At 37.5% G+C, this 15,881-nt stretch overlaps 1 protein-coding gene across 1 annotated transcript in view; it reads left to right on the top strand.

Annotated features, from left to right (window-relative positions):
* The window catches only part of LOC108749786, a 131,947-nt gene that overhangs the window by 96,991 nt on the left and 19,075 nt on the right, over window positions 1-15,881 (top strand). Inside the window, exon 6 of the mRNA XM_018488754.1 lies at window positions 1,821-2,061. Coding sequence (XP_018344256.1) covers window positions 1,821-2,061 — 241 coding nt within the window. The remainder of the gene's footprint in view (window positions 1-1,820; window positions 2,062-15,881) is intronic.

Here is a 15,881-nt window from a genome sequence, read left to right as displayed (position 1 = left end):
ATATATATATATATATAAGTTTAAAAAAAATAGTTTAATAATGAAACTAATTTTATTCTCTATCCTTTTACGCGAAAATTAATTTGCGTCAAACGAAAATCCGAGGCTCATTGATTAATATGAAATTATTCGTTATAAATTACATAACCTACATGCAAATGATTATAATAAATTTGAACATTTCTCCGGTAAGAGAGAGGTAGGAGAATTTTAATTAGATACAAACCACAGTGCGCAATTCTTTTCACGTATCACGTAAAAAAATATATACGCATAAGAAAATAATTATATCGCGGGAACGTAGATCGCATAATGAAACAATTACGCGGATCCCGCTTGTTTCTTTATCGCCATCGTTATGCCTCTCTCTTATCGTCCGCGGCGACGTCATGCGATAAGCAGCGCAATTTCGGCGACCTATAGCGTTACAGCGCATGCATACACCCGATTGAATTATCGATTAGCTTTTAGTTGCACGCAGCCCTGTCGCAGTATGCGGCACGCACGCAGCATACTTTGTCGCTCGTGCATTTTTAACGGTCCATTAATTCACAGTGCATGGTGATTGATGGCCGTGAGCAACCGACCATTGACAGGATAACTGTTCGCCGGCGACGGAGCTGTCGCGCGTTTAAAGCAAATTATTTGCGTCAACGTAAAGCCAGCCGTTGCCAGCATCTTTATGCATTTGTTTAATAATTTTCATATTCTTAAAATGTTACATTATTACGATTTATCTAACCTTTTACTTTTTAATACCTACCCGAGCGCGATATGACTGCAATATTTTATCAGTAATAGCGAGAACAATTTCGAATCATTACCGCGACAATGACAATGCAATGCGTACGTGAATTAACCGTTATAATGCAAAGCGCGTGTGCAGGCATATGTATGTGTGTTAATGAAGCTAATGAGTTGGTTAATATACATCACGTTCACGTATGACGTATGTCGCTCGCGTGTAATTACGCTAGTTACGAATATAACGTTGTTAAAAGTGTACTATAATTAGCGCGGAATTATTCACGACGTGGCCTGTCGAATACTGGTCGATATATTTTTTTCTTCTCTTTTTTTTTCGATGAAATTCTTCGACGGAGCGTGCAAGAACCTGATAATGCGCAGGGAACAGTCGGCATGCCGTTGAAAACGAAGTTTACGGCGTAGGAAGAAGAGAGGTCAAAGTTTACTTATGCTGGATTATCTGCTCGACGACCCCGTGAACTTAAAGAGTTGAGAACGAGCTTACAGTATATATTATGCATTTCGAGTTTGAAATAACTGCGTTAGGAGCGAAGCTACAGCCGTCTCTAAGAATAAAGCCGCAGCTATTTCTTGAAACGTAATTATATTTGAATTTAACAGTCGTCCAAATTTGCAATGTGGAGATGAAAATTACAGGAATTAAACTGTTGACGTTGCAGCGATGATCAACTTTATAATCTTTGGTTCCGGCTTTGAAAACACTAAAATATTTTCGATAATCGCGAATAGTAAAAGATACAAAAAGCTTTGCAGGATGCTGTGTGTGTGTACAAATACAATACAATTTTCCTCGCTGTTAAATTATAACTGTTCTGCGCTTTCCAATTTTAATTTAAACTTAATGTAATTGACGATGACGCCAATAAATGTATAAAGAAGCGTGCTCGCGAAGAAGAATATTAAATACTTGCAAGAATATTAAATAATTTCAATTCAATCTTCTGACAGAGAAGACTATCACGAATGCACATGTGAAATTTGCGTCGCGGAGAGAACGTCTCGGTGACAAACAAGAGATCCTCTGTTCACGCCCATCTCTTTTCATGTTACAGAAAAGCCACCGCAGCGTTGCGCGTATCCGTCCTGGGTGGTGGCCGGTAAATCGTGGGTGGCTTTGGATCGAATGGCTTCCCGACTCCTGGCGTCGCCTTACAATCTCACGATCCTCGACCGAAACGAGACTCGCCTTATTTGCCATTCGGTTGTTACCATTGACGATCATCGCTATCACCATTCGACGCCAATCGATAGAGAGAATCAGAAGCAATTCGTCGCAAAGGCAACACGGGATTGGTAAGTCTATTCATAGCATCTGTATAGAGGAAAAGCTAGGAGAGTACCAGATAATGTGGTGATTCAAAACAGTTAGCAGAAACTGAAAAGAAAAATGGTAGAAGGTGTCTTGGACAGATTCTTTCACTCTTTCTTCCGCTCCGCGAATTGTGAGGGACATTATTAAAATGTCTACATTTTGCACGAAAAGGGAAGAAAGCGTTCGCCTTCATTCGACTAAGAATAATTTTGCAGTTCACGGGAACAGGAATAATTATCAGAGAGGCGCATAATATGATAATCGCAAGCTTTCGTTTAGTGTGCTCATGTAAAATAAACGATACAAACACGGAGAGCTACTACTTTCGTCTGTGCGGCATCACTTTCCCGAATATGTACATAGGTGTGTGTGTGTGTGTGTGTGTGTGTGTGCACCGAAATGTCAATATAGGTCCACCAGGTACTCTCATTAAAGCATTCGTGCGGGCGAGTTCGCGCGACGTAACGTATCGCTTTTAATCGCTCGTGTACATGTACGAGAGGCCTGGTCCGGTTATTCGCGCCCCACTGCCGCCGAGAGTACGATTCATCGTTAAAAGCTGAGATAAAAGTGCTTATTGGAACGTGTTTGTCGAACACATCCGCGGGAACACGCTAAAGTGTTTACTACTCGCCGGAGCACACTGGAAAGAATCGGTCCAGAAAACTCGAAGGCCGATCTGATGTTTTTCTTCGCCCGTTCCGCAAAACTCAAGCGTGTCTAAACATTCGTTGTTTGTCGAGCGAAGATAAATTTCTTACTCCGCTACTAAGTAAAGAGGGGATAATTGCCGAGAGGATCTAAAAAAAGTTTCCTTGATTGCAAAATCATTTCTTTTTTAATTGACTGCACAGAATTATGCAAGCTTAACCTTAAATGAGTCTGGCCATATCACTCTAGGTATAGCTTGCTTTAAAACCGTATTCTCAGAAAGGAAAATAAAGAGTATTACTCAGATATCCAGTCTTAAAATTCATTAATTTTGCATTCCTTTATTTTATAAGGATGTAACTAATGTAAATTTAATGTAACATATTTCTAGTACACTAGAAAAAAATGTAATTATACACTGAAAAAAAACTAAGTTTTAATAAGTACAATTTGTTAAATATATAAACGTATATTTTATTTAGTACAAGAACTATTAATTTAATTTATCTATTATTTTTTTATTGAATAAATATTTACTACAAATTAATATTTATTTAGCATTATATAAAGAAATATGTATTTATATTTAGTAAATCTTTTTCAGTGTAAAATTAAAATTTTTTTCAATATCTGAGCACTCCACCTATCAACTTAATAATAATAACTTTATTGATGTGTAGTAACAATCAAGAAATAATAAAAGAGCAAGATGTGATAAATAAAGTTTCATAGTCAAAAGATGATATTAACAATATATTAATGCTGCTTCTAAGAACTTAAATTTGAACAAAAAATAAAGAAAATAAAACAAGAATTACTTGCGTTTAAATCACCTAGCTACTCAAAAGTTAAATAGTGATGAATTTTTGTGACTATCTAAATATTCATCATCTTCATTATTATTCTTTAACATATATGCTTTGAATAATAACTAGGTACTCGAATAAGAAATACATGATTAGTAAAAATAATGCAAATTGACGGCGCGCTCAATAAAATGTGATTACATTCAGCAGACATACTGTCTCTTCTTCATTTATTCCGAAGAAACTCGGTCAAGCGTAACTTCTCAGCGATTAATATCCTCACTTAGGAAGGTCCCGAGAATAATGTCGCGGTACGGGCGCGACAGCTGCTCGATGAATTCCTTTACTTAGATATCACGATATTAAGATGACGCGGAGCGGAAGGGAAGCAAGAAAAGAAAGAATTACTTTCCTCGCATTAAACGGCGTCTGATTGAGCGCAAAGCCTTACTACTTAGCCAGATCGTAAATAGTGTTATTTTAATTCACATTTTATTACTCTTGTATAAATTTACGTAGTCATAGATAATTGTATGAAATCAACGCGATGATTATGCGTTATACTATTATGTTAATACATTAATATCATACCATATATAACGAGAATTAATTCCCAAATTATATGACGCTGCAATGAAAAGCATTACGTAAAATAATTGCCTTTTAAACATATTTCTAAGCGAAATTTGACATGAAATTTATCACTTGTTATGTTTTTGTTTTTACTGAACCATTTTTGAAAACCGCGTATTTCTTTTAACGTCACCTTAGAAAGATTTTTTTATGCCGTACCAAGGAACATCGACAATAAAAAGCGACGTGCCATTTCTCCCGCTTGCCTATCTTACATCTTGTTCTTCGTTCCAGGGGATTTTATTATCCGCGTTACACAATTCTTTCAGTTTGATGCGCGGCGAATAATTACTACGGGGGATGGAGGGGGAGCATCGGTGTTAAGCGTTTACTACTTTTGCGAGCTGGGAGGAGATTGAGCACGACACGAGAGAGGCGTAAAAAGAAAAAAAAAAACGTAATTCTCTCGTCGACTTATGCCCGCCGCGTCGTTCATCTCGTTTTCATCGTTTTTCGATTCACGTTTCTTCGCTAGCTCGCGGGAACGAACGACTCGGACTGCTTTTGCCTTGAGAACTTCGGCAAGAGTCGGTAACTTTCATAGTTTCAGTGTCATCCTTCATCGGTTGACCGAACGTACGTTTCCGTTATTCCCGGAAACGTACGAAGGACACAAAATTTGACACCAAATTCTTGAAGAAACTAACCCGCGCGTGTCTCTCCTATTCACGTTACACGACACAGCTCCGATGAAAAAGGTTGAAATTACGATAGCAAAATGAGGATATCGATTGTCCACGTTTCCTTCTTTTCATTAAAGATCTGACGAGAGATATTCTTGAACTCGGTACTAAGTGATAGAAATTATAGTTAATCACTTCCGCGAACGCTACGTCAAAGCGATACTGCCCTGACGCGCCAGCTTGCGTCATTATTTAAATCTCTGAATGTTTGTCGGGCAAAGAAATAAGTGCATGACACGGCTGCTAATATTATGCCAGGGAAATAACCTACAATCTTCCCATCCATCGACCGCTATTTCTGTGCCTTGCACGGAACGATCAGCCGAGTCTATATCGTGTACATTCACATAAGTGCTGAAGTCTTATAGATGTTGTATTATACTATTGCATAATATTAGGACAAACGAAAATGACGAGCAAGCATAGATCTTTTATTAACCGTCCGCCGGCAATATGAATTTTAACTCTTCCGTCAGGAATAGAGGCACAATTGTTTCTGCACAATTTGCAGAAACAAAGCAAATTTTGTATCACTCTGGATTCTATAAAAATCGGAAAAAATTCTAGTGCACTCGTCAAAGCATTAACGAGTTATAACCATCATAAAAGTTGGATTGTACATATTTTACTTATTTTTTATGGATTTAAATTTATAGAAATCAGATTATATTTTACTTATTTTTTATATAATACATTTAGGCCCGATTGCACCAATGCTACTGTTTTAAGTGAGGCTTAAAAATCTTTTTCTTTTTTTAAAGACGGTTGAGAGACAGAAAAAGAGAGAGTTTTAAGCCTCGCTTAAAGTTAAAGTAACATTGATGCATCGGGCCTTATTCTTCAACTATAGCTATGAGAAGTAGATTTAAGTTCTAAAGCATTCTATTTGAAATACAAAATGTGAGTAAACTTAATTCGCTTTACGGTAATTGATAGAAGAAGATTCCAAGTTTTTTTTATCTACAATTTAGATTCTTACAGTACCAATCGTACAGATTGTGCAATCGTCTAAAGGTTTTGCTTCGGGTCCAAATTACTGTTGCTGTATAGTGGAGAATTAAATTGATTTATCAAAATTCACAATTATAAAATATAGATAGGTACCTTTAAATATCCTAGTTGCTGGCTTAAATCGACAATAAAATGTGTGGAAATTTTTCACAGAATTTCTCGACGAATAAAAAGGACAAGAATTTTTGCGGAATGTTAATTAAAAATCAGTTATGATCGGTCTAATTCTCTTCTCCGCGATGGATATTAACACTTTTCGTACAATTCGTCTTCAACGCCGCGAAAGAATTTCTGCAATCGCGGGGAACACGTATCATTCTCGAGACGCTACTTGCGGATTCTCGTTTGATGCCCGTCATATCGTGCTTGTATGGTGTGCAAGTGTTCGCCGCCGGAATTCTCCTTATTTCGCGGAATCTTCCCCCAGCCTGATCTTCTCGCGCTTTAATATACCCGCGATTACGCGCCAGCTCGCGACTTTATGAGAAACGCCGTCCGGGATTCGCGTTTCCCTGCTACGCGCGACGAGAAGAAGATGAAGAGCCTGGTGGCCGTGTAGACGGGCGAATCGGGAGAGGCAGAGGGGTATTCTTTTATATGTCAGGGAGCAGATTTCGTGAATTCATTTTTGTGGCGGATGCGCATGGAAGAGACGCGGAGAAAACGGTTCGTCTGCGGGGGAAATGACGCGATCGACGAAGACATCCGGCCCCGAATCGCGGATAAACGTTTATATCTTTTTAAGATCGATATTTATGTCACCGTCGTTGAAAACCGGTATTTTTCACGTACCTAAGACAACAGAGCTATTATTCTCAACGGCTGTTTGAAAAATGTTATTGATAATGTAATCGATTTAACTTATATCATTTTTCGGTTGTTTACTGCAATGAATCATAGTGGATTAATTTTCATCACTTTTACAAAAGTTATTACTTTAACATCTTTAAAGTAATTTGTAAGAAAGTATCTGTAAGCTTGTATTAAGAAAAATTATATATATATAAATATTATAACTAATTATTTGGTGCTTCTATATATTGATAAAAATTAATTATATCAATTCTGGAATTATAAATGGATTTAATCAGAAAATTCTGATTTGTCCATTTTCAACCAGAATTATAATTAATGTAATCAAAGCACATTTCTGTGTGCAGAGAAATTAAATGTATAGGTCGCGAATAATCCGATCATGTGTACTAAGGGTTAAGTAATACGATAATGTTAAACGTACAATCAGAAAAGTGATGAAGAGAATTTGTCAAAGTGTTCGGACAATTTGCTTTTGCTAACTTTGGCGCGATCGCGATTTGCAAGGACGCCAGGTTGAAGAATGAACCTCTCGAGAGCGGTAATCGTGCTGACTGTTACAAGATTGAATATTTTTGCACCGATACTTCACACTGGCGCCTGGTACCACGACAGCTCTCGGGTAGAGCGGTGAACGTTAGTGAGGACTCGGTATTTCAATTAAGGCCGAAGCCTCGGCCCGGAGTAATTAGAGGCGAGTGGAGGGCAAACGCGAGCGCGGGGCAAGACGATTGTGCATTAAACTGTAAATCTGAGAGCACTTATCGCGACCACGCTGGAATTGCATAGATAACCGAGGGAACAAATCTTTCCTCAGAACGGACGAAATCGTGACGGAGAGTGAAAGAAAATCACGAAGACCGCAATGTCGGGTACATTAAAATGCTGTACAATCGAAATGTTTTTTTGCGGTAATCTTGACTAAAATTGTGCACATGTGATAAAACACGATATAAAGTTAGTTTATCGGTGTTTCTCAACCCCTTTAAACCTGATTTTACTATTGGAATTACGTTTAACAAATTTTTTTTTTAATTTAATTCAATGACACTTTATATATAATAAGTAATTCATGCTAAACAATTAATTTTTTCTACAATTTTCATTATTTTTCCAATATATACACTATTATGTACATACATCTGATCTCAGATGATGTCGGAATTAAATGATTTTAACGGATAATGTCTTCGATATATATACATTATAATCAATACAGGGTCTGAAAGGGTTAAATTATAAGATTTAATATTTTACGAAATCACGTTGGCAAATCATAAAATAGGTGCACTGAAAAACAATTAAATTTTAATAGATATTGGTTTGAACAGTTCTAAGTAAATATTTACTAAATGTAAATATATATTTGTTTGATATAAAAATTATTAAATCGATTTAACCATCATTTTTTTTATTGAGTAAATATTTATTTACCATATAAGTAAATGTTTACTTAATACTTTTTAAAGAAATATTAAGATTTATAGCAGTAAATTTTTTTCGATGTGAAATTACGTGTACGATATGAAATGTGTACGGTAAAAAGATTCTCCTAAATCTCGCGAGGTCGACGGTAAATCAGACGTTTAACGAACGAGCGATCCACCTCGACTTTTTCCCGCTTCTATCCTTTCGGCAGAATGAAACGGTGCCAAAACGCCGATGTGCGGCTTGTACGAAGCACCTGCTCGGACGGTTTCAAGTAGTTCCGGTTTGCGACGGCAGGAAGATGTATGTGTGCACAAATATACTTCCGCATATACACGCGAGCAAGTTCTGTCCGTCCGTCTGTCCGTGTATGTTTACATGCACACAGCACACGATTTATGTGCATCTCGAGCGGAGCGCTTGCATTGATCGCAACGATGCACCCGGGACACACGTAATAACGAATCGTTCGTGCAACGAGCCGCTACTCTATAAAAGAGTACGAGATTGTAGTTGAAAAAAAAAAAGAAATATTTTGAAAAACAACGTGCCGGAATTACGAGAAATAGCGCAGAGTTTGATAGTTCCAATTGCAGGAAAGCAGTTCGAATTATCGTCACTCTTTCATTGCTTCCGCGCGTATTTTTTTTTTTTTCAAATTTATGAGAAATTATGAAAATTTAACGTACATGATACGCATTTCAGTAATGATTTTGAGTGCGCTCCGTTTTCACACTTACACGCTGCATTAGTTCATTCTTGTTGTCTGTCAAATATTAAACAAACCGGATAAATGATGCTTACAAGCTGTAAGCACAAAACACGGAACACACCGCTTTGTCTTTTGAATATATTTTCACATATCAGCTATATTTGATGCCTATAATTATCGGAAACTGACACCAGACTCGCGGCAATGTACATTAACTTTTTGCATTAACTTCCAACGCAGATATCGCGGAATGTGGAATTAAATTTTTTCCGCTCAATTTGTTTAATCTTCCTCGTTTACCTCCGCTCGCGTAATTATTTTCACGTCCGTCGATTTAACCAGACCTCATCCACCGATAAGTATTTACAGATCGATTAAAATGTCAGTCGGGCGCAAGTATTCTTCGTGAATATCATGAAAAATAGCTTCCTGTCACGGAAGTCTCGTGTATACAACGACAGAGGACGATACCAACTCTGATAAATCATTGTAGATTCATTTTTTTTTTCTTCTTTCTATATATACATATTCCATCCCCCGTTCTAAAGCCGCATCTTACGGAGGCTCGTCTGCCATCCTCTTTCGACCTGTCTTGGATAGAGCTCACGATATTTATCGTCCAATCGAGTCGCAGAATAATTTAAACTCTAGATCCACTTAATCATAATTTATGTACAATTACTTTCTTAACCGCATCCACGACTACATTGGAAAGGGAAAAGACTTAAACGCGCATACATTTTCTGTCCTTTATTATTATATCATTATTATTAATGCTCGAATTAAAATATGGATTCGAGGTGCCATTATATGCCGTCGCGATCGATATCTACATGGGTCATCGCACCGTGTCGGTGTGATATATTGTATATGTATATGTATATAAAATCGTTATTATTAATTTGCAGCAAAAATGATGAGAAATATAATTTTTGAACATATGGCTATAATTAGTTGAATGATATAAAGCAGAATGTAGCTAAAAAGTGTCATATAATTTCACAATATCTATTGTACTATAATATTATCAGCGTCAGACACTGTTGTCGTCTATTTCTAAATATACCACGCGCTCTCAATACATATCCAAAATTAGATCGCGATAACGAAACAGGTGAGCGACTGAAATCTCTTTAATCGTCCCAAGAACGCGTATTGACCACTTCTGTATCCGGCAATGGGTTGGAAGCTTGGAACTTCACAGGAACCTATTCCAAGGAAAGCGGTCCCGATCGCTACTTTCGCGCCGGTGCAACAGGAGAACTGGGCGTCCTTATCGGAAAAACGTGCTTATCGCGGTTGTATATCGAGTTGGATGCCTTCGTGTACTGCATAAAACTTTCGCGTTTCGTTCCGTTCGACCCGGCCGCGCCCGACGGCGGTGGCGGCGGCGTCGGCGGATTTCACGACGCAGAACGAACCTGGAGATTCTATTTCTACGATCCCCCCATTCTCCGACTTTCGACATTGTTACGTACATTATCGCGACTTCCCTCTCGTGGTTCTGTCCGCGTTGGCACGTCGACAACCATAAAGCACGCCCGAGACGCCGGGCATGTCAAATTTACTGCCTTATTTCTGGCAATACATTGTCACAAAGAGGAGAGGAGAGGAGAGAGGGGGAGGGGAAGGGAGAGAGAGAGAGAGAGAGAGAGACCCGCCCCTATATATATATATATATATATATATATATATATATACTATATATATATATATATATACCTAGTTTCTGAATGTATAACTCAATTCTGTATCGATATTCATAGAACGCATTCAAGTTAGATACATTTCGTCTGCGCCGTGAATTTCACATCTACTTTGCGGAAAGCTTTATCTCAGTTTATTCCAATTTGACAATACGCTTCCTATAAGATGCATGCTGTTTCTCCTGTTTTGAAATTTTGCTTACCTTCTATGAACACTTATGGAAAAAAATAATCTCTGGAAATAATTATAGGAATAATTTATACATTTAGAAAAAAGAGCGTGTATAAATAGCGGTAACAATTATAAAGGACGACTATACAAGTTTTGTATGTAAAAGTAATTTATAGAGTTGAATAAATTATTTTTCATAGTTACTGCAACTATAAAATAATTCATTCAATTATATATTTACATTAATTTATTTTACTATAGAATTTAATTCTATATATAAAACTTGTATAGTTGTCACTTTTATAGTTGTCATCATCTTTTTTTCCGAGCATAAAAATAATAGACGTATAGCTGGAATAATCGAGGATACCTTTTCAACAGATAAATGAAGATTATAATGGAATATCGATGTGATAGACTTTCTTTTTTTCTAATTCGCAATCGCAGTCGAACCGCGTTGTCATTCACATTGCACAAAAATAGACACCGGTGATTCGACTCACTTGCAGACAAGAGTAAAACACTCTTCGGCCTATTAATCATTTGTCGCTGCCGGAACATGCGCGACTTCGACCTTCGCCCGATCGATTATTCCGACATGATGAATAAACCAAATTTTGGTCGAACGAGTGTTACATCCTGGCGTTGACGACACTCAAATTAATGACTTCGATAAACGTGACGGCTACATACGTGTGCAGTGTAGACGCAATCCACTGTAGATCTTCTACAATCCAATGGACATCGTTCGTCGACACTTTAGCACGTAAACGACGCATTTTACGTTCTGGGGATCCGTTCTTTTTCTATCCCATTCTTTTTCTACCATCGACTGCCGCGCGTTCTGCTTTTTACGTTTATGCAGCTTCTTCTAGAATTGGTTCTTTGAAGAACGAGAGCCGCGCCTTTCGATCTTTATTCTCACGACCTAACCGACTGCTCGACGAATTCCATCATTTCATCGACGATCGTATACCGGAATCGATCCGTCATACGCAAACATTGACCGACAGGCGACGAATCGTCTGTGATGTTCGTGAATTTACAGCTCGTAACCACGACGACCGCGTTGTAAAATATATTTCAGATGAACGGGAATTCGTGCTCCGAAACGCGTGAAAAGGTATCCGAATCTAGGAGAGAGCGGTATGACCATATTTTTTTTTACCTACGTGGATTTTACGCCACGCTCGTTCGTTTTATTCCAACAAGACCTCATGCATTATCAAGAGCGTCTCGATTTAATAATCGGAAGCTCAGTATGCGATTGGCGTTTGACCTTAGTTCAAAAGCCTGTCCGTGGAAATATTTGCGCGCGGAAGCGGTCGTACCGGCGAGAAGTATCTTGCGAGAAGGTGAGTCGATCAGACGTCAAAAGCGCCAGGAAGAATTCTACCGCGTGCGAACCGTATAATATTGAACTTTACGAAGTACGTTGATATCTCAGAAAATATGGGAGTCAGTAACTCAGAAGGAGTATTCTTTAATAACGTCGGAATCCACTTTTCCTCGACAAAAAGTCAGGCGTACGATTTCGTACGTAAATCGAGACCTTTCAGTCACGTAGTCAACGTTAGTTTCACATTAATCCCCCCCGTAATATACCTGCAATCCAAATTTGCATTAAAACACTTATAATTTCAAGTTGTATGCATTTAATGAATATAATATATAGTTTAACAAACTATACTTTGTTTAAGAATTAACGTTGGTAAACGTTAACCATGTTATCGCTCTCGCGTTCGCCGATACACTCATCGCCAATACATATTTATATAAAACCCATTTCAAACATTGTGGAACATTGTCTTACACAGTAGAAAGAATAAGAAGTTTTTCGTCTCGCAATCTCACGATTTTCACGACGCGGCCGGTTATTGTGGTCCGAGCTAAAAGGCTTTCTCTTCTTCGCTGCTAAAGGGGAGCCGTTAAGGGCTCTTCGCTTATCAAGCGAGCATTCCGCGGGAAAAGAAAAGATCACGTGCGCGCGATCTAATAACGAGCTTTTAGAGTACAGACCCCCGCACACACAAATATATACCCGCGCACATACTACGGAGAGATACCAATGTATATGTGCCGTGCAGCTACAGTTCGGCTCGACACTTCGCCGGTCGCGCTGGTTGACGATCGGTCCGGCTCGGTGCACCCGATCAAAGCTCGTTTTTATGAGGCCCACACAAACCGTTCCCGATTGAAAAAAAGAAGAGAAGAAGAGGTGGAGCGGACGGGGGAAGGAATAAGCCGGGGACAAGACAAGCTTAACGAAAAAACGAGTTATGAATTACTCACGTCCGTAAATAGTAGCCGGAGTTACGGAAGCGGGGGTGGTGGCACCGGGTACACGCCCTGCCGAGTACCTGGGTGCTTATGCAAGTACATACGAGCCCTTCCGAGTAAACACGATCCGCGCGCACATAAACAGGAGGCGACGCATACAGCCCCGTCGCGGCGGTCTCATCCCAGTTTCGCTCTGCTTTTTTTCTCCTCCCCCTTTTCCTGTATCTTTTTTTTTTTGTTCGTACGTGTCCGATACAGCGCCGCCTTGTTCATTTCCAGCAAGTCGCTTCATTGATCAAACTGTGTATTTGGCGGCGCGCACATGTACCGTGCATTTCAGAATTATCTTATTTCTCTCGATCTCACCGGATTTCGCCGTTTCTCCGTGATTCATTTTTTTCCTCAGCGATATTTCAATTCTCTTTTTGGTAGCTCTACGTAAATTATATAATTTATATACATATATTATAATAAAATTTGTATTAAAAATTTAAATTTAATAATGTATTGAAGACCTAAAAAGGGAGGTGTCGAAATGTTTTGAACTATTGTTATGACTATTATTTGATTAATTATCACCACATTGATTGTACTCATAATTTAGTAAATTTATGTACATATGTAAACATACAGTATTGGCTCTTTATTGGCATTATATTAGATTGTACACATATTTATGTGTATACTTGCATATATACATTATAATTCAGGAAATGGAAGAGTTACTATTTCGTTACTTTTTCCGTTACTTATCATAATGACAATTTGATAATGTTGCAATTTTTTATAACTAACTAAACGCTGAAATTGTGCTAAGATTGGAAAAATCACTTTGTAACTTGCATTATTACGCATTTATAGTATTTATTGAAAAAAGTAATTTGTAACGAATAACGAGTAACGTTATCTCGTTACAAGTAATGACTAAAAAGTAACGAGTTGCAAATGCCGAGTTAATTTTTTCAGTAAGTAGTGACTTTTCCAACTCGTTACAAATAATGATCCAGTTTTTCAACCCCAATATTACCGTTGTATACAGTCAAAAAAATTCATTATTGCCAAATCGATGTAACAGTAATGAAAAGTATAACAACGTTATAAGTAACTAGTTACTTTTATTCTCTGCATTTTTTTTGTATACAATACACACACACACACACATATACATTATATATTTTTTTTTTGAAAGTAATGAAGTAATTTTTGCTTGTTTACATCTTTTTTAACTTTTAGTATTTTCAAAGAATACAATTTATGTGATTGAAATATTCGACCGTTTATAAATTATCTTCTCTCGCCCCCTCCTCTCTCTCTCGTTAGAATATTTCAGCTACTATTCGATGAACGCGTATACGTGGTTTCGAATACTTCGGCAAACCGCAGAAAATCATTCCGATCATTTCTAGAGGAAAAGGCAAGGATATACTGTATTTATTAGAATACTATGCACGGTCGGATGCGGTTTTAACTTCCGAATACGAGCTTCGAGTTATGCGGCGCAGCCGCCGTAATTTACTCGACATTCTCGCTGATATAACTATGATATACGTTGATTAGAATTTATACGTGCACGGACAAATAATAATCAAACTTCATCATGGTCATATTCCCAACGCGCACTCGCACCGACATTTGTTTAGTATCGTGCGTTTATGATTTCGTCTAATTAAATGGGTGTAACGCGCGCAAGATATTCTCCACGCTGCGATCGAGTCGAAAATTTACCAGACGTACTAATTGGTAAACGATGTCTATCCTGCGATAGTAGAGGATAGATAACTACAGCATACAAGAGTCCAGACTACCTTTGACCCGAAGTAAACAATAAAATCGATCGCTACGAGGAATTGGATCCCTTCGTGCGTATATTTATCTTAACATCTGCATGCAATTTAGTATCTAAAGACCAGTCAAACTTTACATATATTAAGAGCACGATTGCTAAATTTCCGGTTTTCGGCCAGAGATTATAGTTTTTTTTAAATGAATCTTCGATTCTCTGGCTGACGGAAAACATTTGATGATACTTTTTTTTTACATTTTTTGAAAGAACGCATTACAATACAGTAATCATTTTGAAAGTAGATGATCTTTAGTAAGATAAATAAAATCTCTGATTTTTAAGCTGGAGAAAATTGGTTAAGAGTCAATTATAGAAATTACTTAAAATTATGTTATTTAAAGAAGGATATGATGCTTTAAAAATATAATATAATATAATACTTTTTTTTATATATACAATAAAGAGATTTGTGTTGATATTAATTGGTAATATTCGAATAGTGGAAGTTCTCAAATTAAAGGGAAGAAGATGTGCGTGCAGAGAATCTCCATCCCCGGCATGAAGTAAACAAGAGTGTCTCTCTTGCTGTTGGCGGAGATCGACTTGAAGCAAGTTCGACGTTTCGCAAACCAATCGACCGGAAAATTGCTCGTTGACCGAAGTCCTACCAACCGGAAGTACAGAATCTTCGCGCTCGAATCGGCGCACAAGACGGTGGAAAATTATCGTGTATACACGCTGCCAAATCGACAATCCAACCGATAGCATTCCACTAAGCCGAAAGACATGCCTAACCTACGAATTCATTTTCTGAGATCAATTTTGATTTGATCGTTTGCGTTTAATACTGCTAATACTGGAAATTAGAAAGATTATAATAGATTAGAAAGAAACGTTCTAGATTCAATTATAAAATATAAGTTAAAGTGTGAATTATACATTTCTCCTAGCGTTAACTAAAAATATTAAAAATATTTATAAGATATGCTGTTAAAACTGCATTAAATTAAAGTGCACTTTAATTTAAGCACCATTATTTAATTTGCATGAATATGATTTTATTATTTACTAGCTATTTAGAAGGCTCTAATTCATTAAGACTCTTTAAATTAAGACTTTTAGT

Source organism: Trachymyrmex septentrionalis, unplaced genomic scaffold (assembly GCF_001594115.1).
Source record: "Trachymyrmex septentrionalis isolate Tsep2-gDNA-1 unplaced genomic scaffold, Tsep1.0 scaffold11, whole genome shotgun sequence".
In the NCBI taxonomy this organism is placed as follows: domain Eukaryota; kingdom Metazoa; phylum Arthropoda; class Insecta; order Hymenoptera; family Formicidae; genus Trachymyrmex; species Trachymyrmex septentrionalis.
The sequence above is the reverse complement of the archived record's forward strand: the minus strand, read 5'-3'. Positions and strand labels throughout refer to the sequence as shown.